Genomic DNA, 20,633 nt, shown 5'->3' with positions numbered 1-20,633 from the left:
TTTCATGTTTTTATTTTTTATTTAAATCCGAGTGCAGTTCTTGTATATTTAATACAGCTTTTATCAAATAGCTACTCTGTATCCAAGCACCAATACATCATACCACACCCATAGCCAACTCTGTGTACAAAAGTTTGCTAATTTATTATGTGATGAAATTAGGTCCTGTTTCTGTCACCATTTTATGTAAAACATTGATCAGAACAAAACAATCCATTGTTAACATCACACACCCAAGTACTTATAAAACATAGCAAATGTATATGCAAAATACAGTAACATTTCCTCAAATCATTCCATTTTTAAAAAATGGATTCATGATGTGAAGTGAAAATATCCATCACCTGTAAGGCACTGCGAGTATTGTTATATCTATCATTTATAAGGCACATAGACGCGTAGCTCCATGGCTTATTACCGTGCAGGGAATGTGCAGAGTACGCTGTGCTTCTGTGGTGCGTGCTGTTTGCTACACCTCCTGTAGCAGCATACAGCCTCCACCATCATTACATGTCTGGTTCGCCTGTATGGACCAATGCTGTGTTTATGGAGCTTTTGCAGCAATGGCTTCAGACTTCACAGCTTCCACCAGGAAGCTGAGCTCATTGCACAAGGTCTCGTGCCGATATGCCATACGGATCTGTGCCACATTTGTCCTGCGGATGTCGTTTCCCTCTGGTCCATCCTCCAGATAATTTTCTCCCAGGAAGTGCTTCTTTTCCTGGAATGGAAATCGACATGTGGGTTAAGGTTGAATCCTTGCCAAGTGAAAAGAGGGGAAAGTGAATTTTAAGTGGCCTAAATACCTGATGAGACAGACCGCTCTGGAGGACGCTATTTCTGGCAATCTCACAAACATCGCATGTACTCAGCTTCCATAGCTGTGCCGCTATGGCATATTCCTCCATCAGGGCCTCCTACAGGTACACAAACGAATATAAAACCACATCTTGTGACTGCTTTACTTAAAGTGATTAATCATTAACTTTTATTACAGGTTTTGTTTGATGCCATGTCCCTGACCTTCGTGTAGTGAAACTGCATTGGGTCGTCGGTGGAAAGGGACACGCACAGGCCCTTGTGCAGGAACTCCCTCAGAGGATTCTTGGAATACTCCAGAAACAGGCTGTTGTTGCTGAGAGGTGACATGGCGATAGGCACCTGCGCCAAGTAATACAGGTACTGCAGCACAGGACTCTAATTGTAGAAAAATTCAACCAATTAAATATTTATATAGCTTGCTAACAAACCCCACATGACAGAAGATATTTTACAAAATCAATATTGAAAATTGAAATGCGCGACTTTAAAGTCGGCATGAAACGGAATTAGCAATTGTCTTGTTTTCCCCATCGTGACGAATATCTGAGTGAAACGACTTCTGAAATGAGAAAAAAAGGTAGGATTGGCTTGATTTCGTCTATCAAGAAGAACTGATTGGATCTTGGAAGTTGGGTCTAGTGATGGGCGATTTCGAAGCACTGCTTCATGAAGCCTCGACATTTATGAATCTTTTGTTTCGAATCGGTGGTTTGGAGTGTGTTTCAAACTGGCCAAGTCAAATTATTTTAGCAAACGAGGCTTCATTACGTCATAACTGTTTCAAAAATCTGATCTTCACCACTAGGGGGAGTTGATCACAGTGAAACCATTGACCAGTGCATTTTGCTATCTGAGCAATTAAAAACGCTCACAACATTTCCAAACCCCAGTACGGTAATGTGCAGTTAACCTCCTCGGTGTTGAAAATGTATGGTTTAAAATGTGACTGTCTCGACGTTAAATTAGTAGAGATTTCTAGATTAATCTTCTTGGTACAACATCAAAGTTCGCCAGAGTTCACAGGGGCGCAGAATCACACATGCTCATATGAGGTAAAATTTAATGCAAAAATCCGTTCCTCTAATAATTTTATATAAACATATTTTTAAAAATCATTATTAACCATTAAAATCAATCACGTGGCTATAGCTTATGTCATTTTCGTTGTTTATATATTTATGGATTTAAAATTACATTAATTTTATAGGATAATGCAGTTGTTGTGCAAAATGGATTAATAACACAATTAAAGATGGAAGAGTATGTTTGTTTAATAAATTTTTGCAATATTACTTGAAACTGTCTTTAATAAATGATAAAAGACTATTTATTAGGTGCACTGAAAGTAATAATATTAAAGGCGGAGTCCACGATGTTTGAAAAACGCGTTGGAAAAGGAGACGGGCCGACTACCAAAACACACTTATAGCCAATCAAATCAAATCAAATGCCGGGTTGCGTATGTGTGGGGTGGGTCTATCAACAGAAGGTCCAGATTCTATTGGGGTAGGGGCGTGTTTGTTTGGGTGATTTCAAATATCAACATTGGCTTTCAAACATCGTGGACTCCGCCTTTAATACATGTCATCTGTGCATAAGGTAGGGCCTTAAAAACATCAGCCAATCGTTGACACAATCATCGCGTCAACGATTGGCCCTCTGTCTTGTCAATCACTACCATTATGTTCCTTGTGAGAGACGTGAACGCTCCAGTAACTTTACATGAGAAACTCCGTCTTTAGTTTCGGTTTAGTTTCTGATTGTTATTCAGGTAAATCGACGTTGTTCTTGTACTGTAGTTGTAAGGCAGTGACCAGTCCGCTACATGCTAGTTGAAATGGGAGAAACGTCGACTGATCTAACTTTACGACTTTATTATCATATCACTTAACATAATGAATCCACTGACGCGATACAGCAGTGGTAAACAAACACTCGTGTTCAAATACTCGTGCATGAGTTTTGGAAGGCGTTCCCTAGAAATGAGCTGTGAAGGAGGGAGGCTGTTCTTATGCATGTGCTTATTTAAAAAACTCAGTAACGGTCTTTGGATTCTCAGTCGGCGGAAACATCCTCTTTTGCGCCTTTAAACATTTGATTTTTACCGTTTTGGAATCCATTCAGCCGATCTCCGGGTCCGGGGCTACCACCTCCAGCATAGCCCAGCACAATCCACCGAATCCGATCAGACCACCAGCATTGCGCCAAACAACATCCAAAGAGCCTCGATTTTTTTCATATTTAAAACTTGACTCTTCTGTAGTTACACAGTATACCACGACCGACAGAAAATGGTGGTTTTCTAGGCAGATATGGCTAGGACAATACTCTCATTCTGACGCAACAACCAAGGACTTCGCTGCTGCAACATGGCTGCAGCAGGCGAAGCGATACCACGCACTGCCCGAAAATAGCCCCTGCCATTGAAAGTTACTAAGCTGACTATTTTCGGCTGCTGCGCAACATCATTGCACTTCCTGCAGCCATGTTACAGCAGAAAAGTCCCCGATTACCACGACAGAACGAGAGCATAGTTCCCAGCCATTCTGCCCAGAAAATCACAACTTTTAATTTTCTGTCGGTCCTAGTACACGACGCAACCACAGAAGAGTCAAGTTCCAACCAGGAAAAATAACGAAACTCCTTGGTCACTCTTCAGCGCAATGCCAATGGTCCAATCAGATTCAACGGACCACGCTAAGCCATGCCAAAAGTGCCAGCACCAGACCCAGAGATCAGCTGAATGGATTCCAAAACGGTAAAAATCAAATGTTTAACTTTAGCGGAGCTGGAAAATGAGTGTATTTTAAAAAAAAGTGGAGTGTCCCTTAAAGACTGACCTTCTTCAGGTTGAGTCCGTGAGAGATGTTGTCAGCAGTGAGGAAGGCAGACACCAGGTGAGTGATGGATCCTGCCTCACCACAATGAGGCCTAAACTGGAAAGTATTAAGACCACGTTCCTTGCAAAATATCAGGGAACTATTCATATCGTTTTTTGACACTGCAACTGAAGAAAAGTCCTCGTATTGCGGGTGTATTTACATTTATTCATTTAGCAAATGCTTTTATTTGAAACGACTTACAAATAAGAGAACATTTAACATTTTATATAAGAAGACAAATATAAGCGTTTACAAAATTATTAAAATCTACACAGCTGGGCTTAAAGTTCAAGTTAGGGATTTTTTTTTGACGTACTTGCGTAAGTTGTTGAGGACCATGATGTTGGCATACATGTGGAACAGATAATAGGTATATGGTGGGTTTTCCTCTGAGGTCCACTCTTCTGGTCTTGGGCTCTTATAGGTGAATATGTGATCACTGTGTTTGGACTCATCATCCACACTGTCAAACCCGGTCACCTGCAAAAAACATTAAAAACCTCATTCAAACATATACACACTTTTCATGACAGTTTATTCCCGTTTTGTTTTTAGGCTGCTGTTATATCAGCTTTATATTTACATAACAACATGTTTACTTTCTAACACTCTGTAGATTCTGCGCAATACTTCATCAATGATAATCGACCACATGAATGTTTTATGTGTCGCAATTTCTTTGTGATGTGATCTAACTTCTCTAAAATCTCTTTACCTGTCATTTCACATTAAATCATAGCCTTCTGACCGCCATCCAATTATTCGTAAGGGAGTTGCATGTTCATAAATGGCACATATTATGCAAAAAATTTAGTTTGGACACAAATGTGGGCAGGCAGTGTGTGAACACAACAACCCTACAATGAAAAGTCTCATTAGGCATGCTGCTTTGATTCTCTTGTTAATGTGACGTCACACAAACAAAGCCCCGCCCACAACCACTGACTGACCGGTTCATTTTACCAGATCAGTTTATTTGCACTCATTTGTCTCACACTGTATTTACATATATCAGATTTATGTTTAATGGAAAGCCTTCACTGTCTGTTGGTAAAGCAGTGAGGGCAATAGCTCTTTTATTTTTGCTCCCACCCAAATCTGGGAATTTTGGACATGCTACAACAAATGATCTGTCGGGTATTTTGAGCTGAAACTACATAATACATTCTAGGCACACCTGCGAATTATATTACACCTTGTAAAAATTTATTTCATTGTTGATGACTAAAAGATCTTAATCTGCTCCGACTGGTCTTTCAAGTCTAATACTACAAAACTCTGATTTTGTCCTTACATGCTTCAGGAAGACGTGTATTTCTTTGTGGTCTTGAGGATTAACGGTGGCCTGAAATAGTGGAAGGAAGACGTTCTCCAGCATCTTGGCAAAGTTAGGGACAAGCTTCTTTGCACGGAAAATGTCACTAAAAAGCAAAGTGCACAGAAGTCAGAATTTAAGTATATTGCGGCACTTTGCATTATCGGATACGAGTCAGGGAGCAAGTAAAACACAGTACAACCAAATCTCTAGTACGTTCGTATTGTGTATGTTGAAGGGCTAGGTAACATTAAGAACTGAACTGAGAATGCCTTTTAAATTACAGCACAATTTGATTTCTGAAAATAGTATCAAATTTTAAAATGGAATTCATAAATGTTGTGAGAAAGACTTACTAGATCCTGGGCACTTGTATCATATATCTCATGTTAGGGGAGTGCAACTTGTGCTTTATAAACCATTTAGACAAGCTTCCCCACTCTTCAGGAGATCGCCCATAAATGGACAGACGGGGTTCTGCATGCTGGTATTTGCTTTCCTCCATATCATGAGCAACTTCCTGTAAAGAATAATAAGGATCTGAATATGCCGTTATGGTTATTTTTTAGATCCTCACTAAGAAAAAACTCATAAAGTTACATCGTTTTTTTAGGGTATATAACAGTTCTTACCTTGATAAGCCGTGCAAAATATTCCCCACCTATGTAGTTATCACTTTTGAGATAGATGTCTCGGAGCTCATTTGCACCCACTGGGTTGTATTTGGAATTAAACTTATCGAAGCGATGAAACGTTTGTCTGCCCTGAAAAAAACAAAAGTGCCATTTTAATAGTTGTGTGGTTTACACTATATATCGTATTTTTCTGAGGTCGCCAGATACGTACAGCGTGTACATCCAGTGAGTCCACTGTGAGATCATAAGGATCCATTTTCAGACTTTCAAACACCTCTTTGAGGGTCATCTTCTTTCCATTCTTCTCCAGCACTATCCGGTTGGCTTCATTTTTATAAGAATCCTGGATGAACTTCAGAAGATGTTTCTGGTTCATGCAGGCAGCTGCGTGAATGTGGGTATCAACCTGAATGTTCACAAATACAGTATGATTCAGTAAAAATGATGGTGGTCTTATGAAAAGAACAAAAATGAACTGAAACTCGAGACTGTCAGAAATACCTTTCTGACGTTGTAGAAGTCTCTGTGAGGAACACTTTTCAGTTCCTTCAACTCTGCCATCTCATTCAGCATTTCGTGAAGGTAGAACTTGGACATCAGGAAATTAAGCCTTCTGTGACAATAGGTCTTCCTATATAAAGTACAAAGTTCTTAAATATTAGGCTAAATTTGTGGTTTTCACTCAAAACATTACAGCATCCATATATTATTACAATAAACAAATCTAATGGACTTACGTTGGCCCATCTGCAATCATGGCAAGGACGTGGCTCATGTCGATAGCAAAGGTTTCCAGGTCGGGATATGGCAAACTCCGTGGCTGATTTTGTTTTAAAGCCTCTTCAGTATCGTAGACATTTATGATCCCGTCTTTCATCTTTAGGATGTAGTTCAGATTCTGTGGGATGTCTTCCATACTGTAGGGATCCTCGCCCTCACTTGGACATGGGAAAATATCTGTTTTCATGGATTTAAAGCAGATGATTTTCTTCTCAGAGCTGATTAATACAAATATTTTCATGTCCTGATATGAATAGAAACATTCAGACTTTACAGTATCACTTTCCCATTCCTCCCTTCCCAAAATAAACACACATAGCCCTATTCCTGGCTTAAACGGACACTCGACTTTTTTAAAAATATATGCTCATTTTCCAGCTCCCCTAGAGTTAAACATTTGATTCTTACCATTTTGGAATCCATTCAGCTGATCTTCGGGTCTGGCGCTAGCACTTTTAGCAAAGCTTAGCACAATCCATTGAATCTGATTAGACCATTAGCGTCGCGCCTAAAAATAACCAAAGAGTTTCGATACCTTTCCCATTCAAAACTCGACTCTTCTGTAGTTACATCGTGTACTAAGACAGATGGATATATATATGATATTGCGTAGTGCCCGAAAATAGTCCCCTGCTATTGAAAGATACTAAGGGGACTATTTTCGGCTGCTGAGTATTATCATAGGACCTCCTGCAGCCATGTTACGGCAGCGAAGTCCTTGATTATTATTACACCAGAATCAAATGTTTAACTCTAGGGGACTGGAAAATGAGCATGTTTTCAAAAACATGTCTCTCCCTTTAAATCTAAGCCTTGTCTGTGAAACCAGGTCATAGTGTTTAAAGTTCAAGTAGATCTAAAAATACATCATAAATAAGACAAACTTCATGTGGGGACACCACCTAAGATCTGTAGGGATTATGCAAGTAATGACTCATAGCGATTAACATTATTAGCATTTAAAAGGCGCCAATCATGAGATATCTGGCAGTACTTCATCTTCTTCACTCCATTTCTCATTATTGGCACTCCTCAGAAACCTGGCTGTGATTCTGGGAAATTGATGGTATGCGAGTCGGGAATATTTCTCTCTGATGAAGAGTGCTGTCAGCAGAGTTTTCGCTGCTTGCTCGTAGTCCTCCACTGTTATCTGCCATAAATCGTTTATAAATGAAGTTAAAACTAGTTAAAAGAATAAAGATGCGTGAGCACCTTCTTTATAATTGTAATGCAGTGTTGGTGCAAGTGCTTGTATTTATCATATATTGTTTGATGGCCATAAATGACTTTCCTTTGTTGATGCATTTCCTATTGAAACGGTCCCTAAAAAGTCAAAGGGCTTAGTATGTCTCACTTTAGTGTATTGGTCAGCATACACATGGTGGTACAGAAGATGTGGACACGTAAAAGCTCTCTACATTGTATGCTTTAAAAAAAATTAACAAAAAAATGGTGTTAAATACCACTAAAAATGGTTCACTGACTCATAATCATAGGGGAACCATTTTTATATAGCACTTATGCAGAACCTTAAAGGAATAGTTCACTTTAAAATGAAAATTCTGTCATCATTTACTCATCATCATGTTGTTCTAAACCTGTATGAAATTTTTTTTTTGATGAATACAAAAGAAGATATTTTGAGAAATGATAGTAAACACAAAGCTGATTGTAACCATTTACTTCCATAGTAGGAAAAAAATATTTTGGAAGTATTGTGATAAATGAAGAAAATATTTTGATAAATGATGGTTAGCACACAGTTGACGGTCCCCATTAAATTCCATCATATTTTTTATTCCTACTATGGAAGTCAATGGTCACTATCTGCTGTGTGTTTACCATCATTTCTCAAAATATCTTCTTTTGTGTTCATCAGAAAAAATACATTTATATAGGTTTAAAACAACATCCCTGAACTATCCCTTTTAGTGGTGCTATAGCACGACTATAGCACCATATATGGTTATGCATAGGTGCTAAATAGGTGCACCTAAAGTGGTTCCTCTATGATTATGCACCAGTAAACCACTTTTAGTGCAATTTAGCACAAATTGTAGTATCTTTATGTGTGTATATTCGTGTTTCATTAATGATTATTCCAATATACTGATCATTGTATAATGGATACCAGCTCACAAAACCGTTACTGTTTATCTAATGCCATATTCAAAGTACTTTGTTCTGAAGCCTCACCTCTATGCAACCTCACTTTATGCAAATCGCATGTGCCATAGCCAAATCCGTTGATTGTTAGGTCTGACTATGCAGGACTATAATAGGTGTGACTTCTTAACTGTAATGGAGGAATATGTACATTTGGGGTGAGTCAAACTCAACCTCTTTTAATCTTTATAATATTATAATCTCTTCATAATTAAAAAAATGAGTTTCGTCATCAGGTTCTCACCCATAAGCTGCTCTAAGCTTGCATGACTACGTTTTTCTATGAAATTAAATAAGAAAATTACGTTCTGTTAAGGTCAGAGCCTCTGTCACCACATATGCTTTTATTGTTTAAAAACACTCCTTGTTCACCAGGAAAAGTCATATAGGTGTAAATAATAACAGAATGTTTTAGGTTTGCACCCCTGTTTTGTAACCATTCCTATCATCTTTGTTCCCTTATCCCTGCACAGTAGTCTCCGCTGATGGTGACCCTCTGGAATTCTGGGATATTAAAAGGTGTAGGGCCTTCTTCTGTGGAAGGGCTCATCAGAGGTGAAATAATAGACATTGCCCATTCGGAAGCATTGGGAAGCTGTAAGGACATCGAGTGTGTGCGCAACAGCTTGAAACTCTTTTTCCTAAAAAAAAGCATTATATATTGAATATCACCCTGATGCGACTTGTTCACCAATTTTACAACCCGCATCACATTTGCATTCACCTCTTGACAGATTCTTCGGACTCCTCCTCTGCCATCTCTTTGAGTAGTTCCCGTTCCTTGGCCTGGTGTAAGCCAATGGGACAGTCTTCGGGAACGGTAAACATAGACATGGTGTTCTTACTGTCTTCTTCCTTCAGAGCTGAAGCATACACCTTCTCGGCCATAAGCCGTACCTTCTCGTCCACATCATGGAGCGAGATCTTGGTGAATTGACGCGGCATTTCTTCATAAAGAATTCACAGTAAAGATTAAAAGGGAGTGATGCTTTTACTAGGAACATTTAGTAATACTTCACAATCAGAATTCCTTTAGGAACACTTTGTTATGAACAAACTTAAATGCAAAGTATGCAAGGAATCAAAGCTGCTGCTATTATTCTGGGCCATACCGCATTACATCATCATCATCTTAATTCACAAGAACAGGTGTGTATCTGTTCCATAAAAACCTCTATATCCTGGTCAAATATAACTGCATTTTGACTCCCATTGCAATCAAACAACATCATAAATGTAAAACCATAAATAAACAGTCCAAAGACTAACAGCTGAGGTAAGTCATGCAAGTGTTGCAACTTCACTGTACAAATAACGATTGTAACCAGGTCCTCAAGTAGCTTTCCACATAGGTCAGGTTTCGCTCTGAGTCTTGTGCCTGGATCTGAATCAGGTATATCTGTGCTAAGTGTGATTTACAGACCAGCTGAGGTCAATTCCCAAAGTATCAAAACAGTTGTTGTGTATGCTAGCAGCGTTTCCATTGGCTGTGTAAAAGTGATTACGCCGACCAATCGGCCTCAAGTAAGACTTTACTGTAAATATATTAAGCAATCCTGATTTTTTTCCGATCAAAAAGACCCACAAGATATATTTAGACCTGCAAAACCAATGCCTAACTGTTTTTTTTTCGTCTGTGCTGCATGACTGATTTCACATCCTCTATTGTATACATCACCAGCAAAGTGTTTGTTAAATGCATGAATTGTGGTGACAGCTAACTGCACCAGATATTCAACAAACCATTACCATCCACCCACATTTTCACAGATACGTCCTGTGTTTTCAAAACCACATCTTATGAAGATACATTTTATTGTTTCAGGTCACAGCTACCCTTATGCCATATCACATCAGATTGTTGCTTAGGCAAAGTGCTTATTTAGCACGGGTAGGTCAGGCTCGTCCCTATAAACAATTTTTCGAAGCAGGCATGTGTACAAAGTCAAATGCAAGTATGACCGGCCTCCACGCCTGTTGACATGTAATCGGATATACCGCTGCACTGTCAACAGTCTGCAACACTTTGGCATAGGTTGACAAGTCAGTCATGTATGAATCAAGGCTGCTCCCAGACCAGCCCCTTTAGGAAACCTAGATGTCAGAAGTTCACCGTGTTTCTAGAACAACTGTGACCTAAACGTGGTAGTGAACTTAACTTCACCAACGCCTCAATGCATTACAGAAGAATCTAGACTTTGTGTTTATTCTTTTAGAGAACATTTTGGAATATATTAGTTAAATCAGAATACAAATTAGTACTGTAGTTATTTGATTAAAAGACCTAGTTAAAATAACCTGCTCTGCCTGTGTTAATTCGTGCTTGTCTGTCATCGAGGAATTATGACTTTGGCTATTGTCTATTAAACGCTATACTGTTAAACACTTTTATTGAGAAAAATGCTTGCCACTGTTACGCCGCACATCGGTTTGACCCTTCCAATATCCGATCCTGACCCTTCATCCAAATGAGAATCCCCACTGTACAAAATATCAGAATATATATTTGCTCTCTCTTACCTTCAGTAGCTACTTTTGCCATTGTTCTGTTTTTCTGGATCTCTGTGATTGCACTATTTATTTTCTGTGCTCTGATCGCTAGTACGTCTAGTTTGTCTGTGAGGCGGCTTTAGTGTTTTTAAGTCTTGAGTTGTATACTCCCGCCCTATTTAAAGGTTCTGACAGGATCACGTCAGCACATAACAGAGAGCCCTGACTGAACGTCACAACAGCTGGGGGATTAAGAATTGAACGGAGACCCTTCTGGAGCTTGCTAGCTTTCCGGACAAGGTGGCCTGGTTTCCTGCCCCTGTGTTTTTGTAAGGGGATGACAGCGTCTTGGCATTAGCGCTCTCATGTTCCACTAGCGTAGCTGAACATTGCCTCCTGCATACTTTGTGACTAAGCACGTACAGTTCATTATGCCTACCGCTGTGTGATACTTTTTCCATTGGTTATGTTTATATCTGCAGCAGGCATACAGTACTTGCACTAGGGTATTCGCTATTATGCACTTTATTCATGTTACAAGTATGTGTAACAAGTTGTTTTTGCCATAGTTTGTGCTACAGCAGAGAGTTTGTGTACGGCAACTTAAGTAAACTAACATTATTTCATGTACAACTGCTTTTCGTACAATTAATATTTCTACCTGGTTTTAAACACGCCCTCAGGTAACCCTAACAGAATACACAGTAGTGGCCAAAAGTCATAACCGTGGGTGGAGAGGGGTGGGGGGTGGTGTTGTGTGCTGTTAATGCATCATCAGGTCCCCAAACCTTGGTACTAACGGAAACATTTTTAAGGTATGTATTGGCCAAAATAATTTGGCAAAGAGGCAAATCACACCATGCGTATTAGGGAAATCGGGGTTTATTCGAATAAATAAAAATGAATATAAAACCGCCAAAAAGCTCACCAGATTTGTATCTGGTATTATTATTATTTGTTGATCCTATTTTATGGTAATATTTTCATTGTCTTCGGCTATGTGTGTTGTGTTTCATTCCTTGCCAAGCCTCTTTAAATTCTTCTTAAGCTATAAGCTTCAGTTTATACTCCAAACACACCAATGCAACATGTCTCTACTAAAAATATATAAATAAAGAGCGAGATTCAATTGTTCAAAGTTGGACATGATCAGTTTTGGCCACTACTGTACTATGTGGATATGTAGTAAGCAGTGTTGGGTAAGTTACTCAAAAAAAATTATTAATTACTAGTTACTAATTACATCTTCAATCATGTAATTAGATTACTTTACAAATTACTCTCTCCAAAAAGTATTTAATTACTTATTACTTTCTAAATCCTATTTAGTACATGATACAAGAATAGGCTCGAAATGCTTGAAGAAATAATATATAAAAGTACATCAATTATTCTGTTCCCACTTTAGGGTCCAATTCTCTCTATTAACTAACTATTAACTACTTTTTCCTCAATATACTCCAACTACTGCTTATTAATACTAAATAAGTTGTTAATTTTAAGTATTGGTAGAAATGGGTAGGGTGAAGGAAGTAGAATAAAGTTTTGCAGAATCAGGCATTAATATGTGCTATTAAGTATTAATAAACAGCCAGCATCTCAGTAATATTAATGCTAATAATCAACCATGTTAATTAATAGTGAGAATTGTAAACTTAAACCATGTTAAATCCACTATTGTATTATAGTATACATCATTGTTTTACAGTCCATTTAGTTACATCAGAAGTAACTGTAATTAGATTACAAGAAAAATAAGAGTAATCCCTTACTTTACTTTTTCAAGGGAAAAGTAATTAAATTACAGTAACTAATTACTAAGTAACTAGTTACACCCAACACTGGTAGTAAGTAATATTATCGAGTCTCTGGAATATTTTTGACATCCCCATTCAAAAAAATGTCAGGTGGTACAACCAATCATTGTTTATTTGCCAGATACCTTTTTATCTGCTTCCTGTGTCATGCTGATTGTTTTTTTACTTGATAGTAGCATTTAAAATTACAATCCTGAAAATAGTTTGAAAGTGTAAAACAACTTTACCATAATAATAACACAAAAATGTACGATAACACTTATGCTGAGTTCAGACTGCACGGTTTTAGCCCTGATTTTGACTCGCCAACAGGTTTTGAGAAATCCAGACAAATGCCAGAAATCACAGGCAAATAAATTATTATTATTATTCATTTCTTAGTGCAGTGTTTCCCAGCCACTGTGCTGTGACCACTTGTTTGGTGTGCCGTGGAAAAATAACACTGCCACAGTGTTTGAAAAAGCCCTCGAAACTAGCTACCAAGTTGCTGAGTTGGTCACAGATATGCGTGTGTCACTGTCATCAATTCCAGCCAGGATATAATTTGTGTTCATCAAAACAAGATCAAGTTTTACATTAAATGTGAATACTATGTTTAATACAGTATATTGGAGTTTAACAAGTCATTTTAAGCTTTGCAAGCAGGTTTGTGCAGATCTGTTAATGCTTATTGTGAAAGTGGTGTGCTGTATGATTTCTTTACTTATCAAAACTGTGCCGTAGCAGAAAAAAGTTTGAAAAAAACCCTGTCTTGGGGGCATTCATAGCAGTTGCACCTTCTGGTTGCACCACCTGACCTCTGCGATGAATTTACATTTAAAAGACCTGGAAGGTTTAAGCTTTTGCCTGTCATATCAAATTCATAAATATACCTATAAAATACAATTCAAATGTGTTTGATTAAATAGCATTCTTTTTTGTTAAATAGAATAACCATATTGGTTGTACCACCTGACACAGCAAGTGTACCAGCAAGCCCGTTACATTAACGTAGCTATTTTTACAGTACTTAAGAGAAACCTGGATTATGTGATTTTGTGTTTACTTTTATACTTGTTTACTTCTTAATAAAAGGCCCGTGAATACGATTGTACTACCCTGACATTTGAGAACATCCAAAAAGTTTTTTAATTATCCTAACATCCTAACAACTACTTGTATTTGTGAAATTTGTTTATAGGAAAGGTTTCGACCATAAAACAATGCCAAAATATCTTATTTTGAATCATATAAGATAATTTTTTATTGTTTACTTAATCTTCTAATGTACAGACAGTAAAACAAAATTAGTATTTATCATTAAAAATACTGAATACTAAAAATATATTTAAACTTAATAGGTTTTAAAGAATAAAGTGACCCGTCATAAATGTATCAAGTTATTTTTATCATACACAATGCCCTCGGACACAAAAACAAGCTTGTTATGTCATTGACCCATATCCCATTACCATGACACCTGCTACATCACCATGGCTGAAGCTACAATTACCTTATTTTGCATGAACCCAAAGCTTTGGCAGGCTTAAAATAAATGACCCACACTGTCCTACCAAAGCATTTTGTTCAGTTGTTAACCGTACGCATTGCTGCCTCATTGCTGGGGTGACAACATCTTAGCATAGATGGTAACAACAGCCTTTGCTAACAAACGGCAAGTGTTTGCTAAAGCAAGTACGGAGACGCCCAAATGTTCTCTCTCTGTTTTTCAAAAAGAGAGATGCATTTATTTACCTGTGCTTTGAGGACGTCAGGCGCAGTGTCTTGATGAGTTTACAGACGAAAGAATATGTACCTGTTAAAACCTTTTTTCTTCTAACCTCTACCCAGATTCCAGGAAAACAATCGGGAGAAACTGAACTCCGCCTCGCACTAAACCAGCCCTTCCTACAGTACCAAACAAAACACCTCCACCCCTTTGCCTTCGTTTCTTTTGTAGGATTAACTCACTCTGTATTCATATCTCAAACAATACTTTTATTTCTACCTAAAAATCCAGACCTCTTGTGTCACATAGCAGCAGGTAGGTATATTGCTGCTTTTATTTAATATTTTATTAATAAATAAAACAAATAAGAGTCTGGGTGTCATTGGTAGAATGTAGACAAATTAAAGGGACACTTCACCAATTTGCATTAATCTGTGTATAGTTAGGAACCCAATCATGTTTTTGAATGGTCGTGCATCATTCCCTCTGTTTCCCCTCAGACAGGAGAAACATGGATTTCAGTGTTGCACTTCCTTGTTTTTAAAGGCACACCACTGAACTTTTTGGCCACTAGGGGGCGCTAGACATGTATTTTTCACGCCTAGCGCCCCTAGAGGCCACAAGCGCCGCAGCACTGTCGCAAAGGAAAAGAACTGGCCAACCTTAAAACTAAACTAAAAACTAAACCTTTAAAACGCTAAACAATCAACATTTTGAGGCATCAGGGAGAAACGCAGTCATATTTCTGATTTCTGATGAGGAACTCGTGGCAGAAGCCATTTCTCAATCTGAAGGTTGCAGCCTCCGGATGTCGTATTTCTAAGCTGCATACGTCATCAAGACTGTCTTATTTCAGAATATTAACAATTACAAAGTTGACTATTATACTTAGTTAATCGTAAATTGTTGCAGTATGCTTATGACTTGCGAATGTAATGCTCAGTTTACCTTAATAAACCAGGCTTGATGACATATGCAGCCTGCATATTTGACCTCCGGAGGCTGAAGCCTTCCAATTGAGAAACGACCAGAAGTATTTCCTTGCCTTTTTCGAAACACATATTGTTGCATCGTCTCTCTCTCCCTCGCCACCATGATTTTCCGCAATGGCGCTCTCTTTTGTGTGAAAATTGTCGCTCCAAATCCAGGTAAACCAATGTGTTTAGGTCTGCCGCTTTGTAATACGTCACGTGAATGACAGCGGAACGCAGCAAATGAGGAAGAGAGAAGAGAGAAACGCTCGGATCTGATTGGTGAATGAATAGGGATTGGTGAATGAATAGGGTTTGGTTTTACACTGTGTGAGTTTGAGCAAGTTTGACTGCTATAGCATCCTGGATTGTAATGTAAATACAGACAGTAAAAGAAAGGTAAAAACGTGAACACGTGAATGCAGCATCTGAATACAGGGAACTATATGCAAGATAATCACCGTCATTTATAAAGAAGATCGCATTTATGTATGAATCAAGATTGAGTTTATAAAAAAATTGCCTTAAAGGGGAATCGAACTCGGGTTGACCGTGTCAAATGTCCGTGACACTAACACGGTGCCACAGAGTCACATAATAGAAATTGCTCTCTACACTCCTTTAGTAGCCTCCAGCAAAATTCGCGTAAAAAAAATTGTGTGGAGGAAGTGACGTATGCCGTAAAGCAGTCGAATTTTGTAGTTTTTTTTGTGTTCTGGTTTACTACCAGAAAGCCTAAGTTTTAAAGTACGAGTAAAACCGATACAGACCCCGTCAGGTTATGGTAGACATGTCATTCAACCTATTTAAAGTCGATGTACTATCATAAGGGTCTTGAAAATTTATTATGAAGGTTGAAAAATTACATGGTGTTGCTTTAATGATGTAAAAATCATCATTTTGCATCATTGAAAGAAGGAAGTCCTATATCTTTGTAGAGGGGGTGAGACTACAAACACTCCTTTTCTCTGTCGAATAGGCACCAAATTTGAAATTTATGTTACATTTCGACTACAAATATGATACACTTTTAATAAAGATTAATGTTTCTACAGGTGAAATGCTGCTTTAATGTCAACATCTTTCTTGTGGTATAAAACTTGTGTTTTTAAAAGACTAAAACTGACCCCTCAAGTAACATTGTTTTATGCGGTTAACATCTCCTGGTGGAGATTTAAACTGCTGTTTCTTTGCAAAGAGGTTATTTTTAGAAACATCCAGCTCTTGATCACTGACCACTTTATGACACAGTTGAAAAGAAAGTGTACCCGAACATGTCTTGCTATGCTTTTAACCTACTTAAAAAGTGAGACTAATACTAGACAACATGCCACAGATCTGATCATTTATCTTTGCCGTTTCCTCTCGTGAAACTATACGTTTTATTTGCCTGTCTGTGCTATCATACGAAAAAGAGAAGTGACAAACTGACATGGTTGAGTCTAAGCAAACCAACATTAAGTATAATAGTGTGGCACACTGTGTCAAACTTACCCTTCCCAAAATTGGGTGTTGATTGTTGCTTAAACAGAGGGGTTTCTCTTCTCCTCATCTTAGATGTAATATGATTCCTGAAAAGCAGGAAGAGAGATAGACAAAGTCCTTAAAACGCTTTCATGTAAAGAGTAAAATTCTCCTAACGACAGATTACTTCATGGATGTATAAAAATTCCACTTACAAATGTATTTGTTAATCTTTTATGAGACTTGTAAAAGTGTTTTACCTCTTAGTACTGATGAAAGCTTACAGCCAATCTCGCTGATTTTGCAAACAGGAAAAGGAAATTTGAGTACTAAAATTGATCTGGCAAGGCACTACAGTACAGTCCGCCGGCAAACAGAGTGTATACAGTGTTTCCTGGTGTACTTTTTAAATATACGAAACTCGTTTTGTAGCACACACTAAATATTCATTGTGTTATACTGTTGGCAATGAACAGAATGAAGCCGTTAACATTAAAGAGCTTGACGGTTGTTATTTCTCATCTTGCCACAAAGTACACAAACTCTACTTTCAAAATGAAAATGGCTCAGTGGTTAAGAATGTCACCACACCTAATGCCACACTTTATAGATCTGTAATCTATTTAACATGCTTTTATTAAGAAGCATAAACTGTAAACAAAGCAGCTGGCATGTATACAAAGAAGAGCAAAACAATAATGTACTCTAATCTACACGGCATGTATGAAGTATGGAATGAGCCAACATCTCTGCAGCAGGTTCAAACCTGCACAAGTTTGCACGAGAGGACAGGTTACAGCTTTCAGTTCTAACTACCCAACAGCCAATGCATTAATAAACTCAGTTTTAAAGAGTTAGCCTAAACCCCTGCTTACCCTTTAGACCTTCTTCCTGCAGTCTTCACTTCTGTTTCTCTCTTTGCGTGTCTGTCCCCAAAAAACACCGCTGTGCTTAGTGGTTTCGCTGGTGTCTGGGTGCGAAGATCTGACTCAAGGCTCTGACAACTTGCATTTACAAGATAAAACTGTCACAGCACTTAACCCTTTATGTGCTGGGAAAGGTGAAAGTCCTCACACTGTAATTGTGGAAAGCATTTTAATGCATAAAATGAGCCAAGCTGAGTGAGTCACTGTTTTTGGTCAATATTTCCAGAGGAATTACCTATAGCCATTGTTTTTCAAGAACTAGACGTGCTTATTGTTTATCTTTATAGTGTTTTGCATATGCCCTCAGAGTGTTAAACAATATTTGGTAGATAGTAGACCCCTAGTGGTGTGGATAAGTTTTTATTAAATATACTGTTTGCCTTTATTTTAGTTTTTTCTTTTCTCATAGTACACAAAAATGTACATTTGTAATTTATATACATATTACAAAGTCCAGATCACTTCTAATAATATCTCCCAATTCAACTATCTGTCCTACATAGCATTTGAATTTATTGTGTCCCAACTCATATTAATAAACAATGAATATCCCTAAAGAGATGAGTATCTATTTCTATTGAAAATTTTAATATTAAAATTGTAAATTAGCCACAACTCATAGAGACAGAGCGCAGTTATGCAAATTTGAAAACGACGCCCACCGGGGGGGAAAGCGCTCCAACCGTCTCCATTGACTTTGTATTGCGAGAAGCCGCCTCCTTGTCATTTCTGGCTTATAACAAAAAACTGAATAATGCCTAAAAGCTGCTGTGTGACAATATGTACAGCTAACAAGCCAAAGAACCCAGAAATAAGTTTTTATAAGCTGTCGAGCCGTAAAACCCAGTCTTTAAGGAGAATAAAGTGGATCGCCAAGTCGACTACTTTTCCCCCTAGTGGACGCAGTTCTACTAATAGTATTACTATGAAAAGTTGCCTGTATCCATTTCTGTGTCTTTAAACGCTTGTTTTTGGGGGTCGACAGCTTATAAAAACTTATTTACAGATTAAACTTAAAAACAGATTAATACCTAAAAGCTGCTGTGTGACAAGGTGTACATCTAACAACCCAAAAAAAAAAACAAATACGTTTTTATAAGCTTTCAACTTCAAAAAAACGAGCGTTTAAAGACACAGAAATGGAAACAGGCAACTTTTCATAGTACTCCTATAGTAAAACTGCGTCCAATAGGGGGAAACGTAGTCGGCGATCCACTTTATTCTCCTTAAAAGCTGGGTTTTACGGCTCGACAGCTTATAAAAACTTATTTCTGGGTTCTTTGGCTTGTTAGCTGTACATATTGTCACACAGCAGCTTTTAGGCATTATTCAGTTTTTTGTTATAAGCCAGAAATGACAAGGAGGCGGCTTCTCGCAATACAAAGTCAATGGAGACGGTTGGATTGCTTTCCCCCGGTGGGCGTGGTTTTCAGGTTATGACGCGCTGCGCTCTGTCTCTAGGGGGAAGAGTTTGGCGACTACACTAAATTAATAAATTAGAACTTCGCTGAATCAATTAAAATAATAATTATATAGTTAACATTACATTAACGATTGTTTGCATGCTTAAAGTGCGAGGAGTTGTGTTTTGATGTGTGTGACGGATCACGGTGTTGTCTAGGCAACCACGTCACTTCATTTCCCATACTTGCATACACCTCTGCAACGCACCCAAATGTATACTTTTGGGCATAGTATAGGTAACTTAGGCGAATTGGTACGCAGAATCCGTCTGGGAAGTAAAAAGTTGGCGTTAAACGGTTAAATTCGGCTCGTGTCTTATCCTAACGTCTTCTCCTGACAGACCCCACCGAGTGCGACCACCTTTTTGAAAGGTGCATACCTCACGTGAGTGTTCATATTTATTTGTATCAATGGTAAACTTGAATGTAACACTGTAATGTAAACATTACTTTAGCAGTCAGTTAATGCAAATCTCGCCTTACCATCTGTTGAAACATGTTTCGCAAGACTGCGTTTTTGTCTGCATGTGTGTGTCACAGGAAATTAGCTTATCGTTAACTTACTTTGCTTTTGACAGTCTGTTCTGTGTTTGTTACTTCTCTCACACAATATAGGCCTATTATCCACCTCACACACATGTTACTCCTCTCACTCACATCGTATTTTTTTATTTATTTTTTTGCATTTCAGCGTGTCTAACTCAAGAGCAAAGAGCGCCCTCTACTGTGTATGTAATGCATTTATTTACCAGAGAAACATTTTTCTCCACAAAACCCTTTAAAACACGCTCTTTTTTATTACTCCGACATTTTATGGGCCAGTGACAGTGTCAAATATGGTTTTCAACTGATTCAAATAAGTTAAAACTGCACATCAAAGTCGTTATTATCTTTATGGGGATGTTTTTTTTTTACTTATTACTAAAATCTCAATTTCATGATGGAATCATTTGAGGACCCCAGTCAAAATGTCATAACGTTAATGGATTTTCTAAATATTATGGTATTAAAACTTTTCAAATCAATAATACTTGATTGATCTATAAAGTGATGCAGTAAACAATATGTTGAGCTCCGAAAAAGAAAATTTGCACAACTATTTTTTTCTTATTATATATTGTAATTTCTTTAAAATGACACTAATTCTTCAAGTTCTTTACTCACATTTTAACACTGCAATGTGATTTAAAATGC

General features: G+C 37.9%; 2 protein-coding genes across 5 annotated transcripts in view; one reads left to right on the top strand and one right to left on the bottom strand.

The window, feature by feature from the left end:
- ampd3b (adenosine monophosphate deaminase 3b) lies at positions 1-18,078 on the bottom strand. 4 transcript variants are annotated; one of them, XM_073853649.1, is made up of 16 exons: positions 17,926-18,078; positions 17,081-17,157; positions 9,325-9,547; positions 9,065-9,241; positions 7,422-7,585; positions 6,392-6,614; positions 6,156-6,285; positions 5,866-6,060; positions 5,652-5,783; positions 5,376-5,539; positions 4,999-5,125; positions 4,025-4,184; positions 3,663-3,787; positions 1,024-1,197; positions 807-917; positions 1-721 (listed from the first exon to the last, which is right to left on the bottom strand). In XM_073853649.1, exons 2-16 carry the CDS (start codon positions 17,136-17,138, stop codon positions 545-547), a joined length of 2,340 nt encoding a protein of 779 aa, XP_073709750.1. In that variant the 5' UTR covers positions 17,139-17,157; positions 17,926-18,078; the 3' UTR covers positions 1-544. The 4 variants fall into 4 exon arrangements, with proteins under 4 accessions (XP_073709750.1, XP_073709751.1, XP_073709754.1 ...); XM_073853650.1 differs by lacking the exon at positions 17,926-18,078 and adding an exon at positions 17,311-17,331; XM_073853653.1 differs by lacking the exons at positions 17,081-17,157; positions 17,926-18,078 and adding an exon at positions 14,642-14,788.
- Positions 18,079-19,411: 1,333 nt separating this feature from the next.
- The window catches only part of c15h11orf16 (chromosome 15 C11orf16 homolog), a 94,459-nt gene continuing 93,237 nt past the window's right edge, over positions 19,412-20,633 (top strand). Inside the window, exon 1 of the mRNA XM_055173914.2 lies at positions 19,412-19,824. The gene's annotated coding sequence lies outside the window, so the exon portion shown is untranslated. The remainder of the gene's footprint in view (positions 19,825-20,633) is intronic.

The sequence above is a fragment of the Misgurnus anguillicaudatus genome, chromosome 15, assembly GCF_027580225.2.
Source record: "Misgurnus anguillicaudatus chromosome 15, ASM2758022v2, whole genome shotgun sequence".
NCBI lineage: Eukaryota > Metazoa > Chordata > Actinopteri > Cypriniformes > Cobitidae > Misgurnus > Misgurnus anguillicaudatus.
This window is presented reverse-complemented; position numbering and strand designations above follow the sequence as displayed.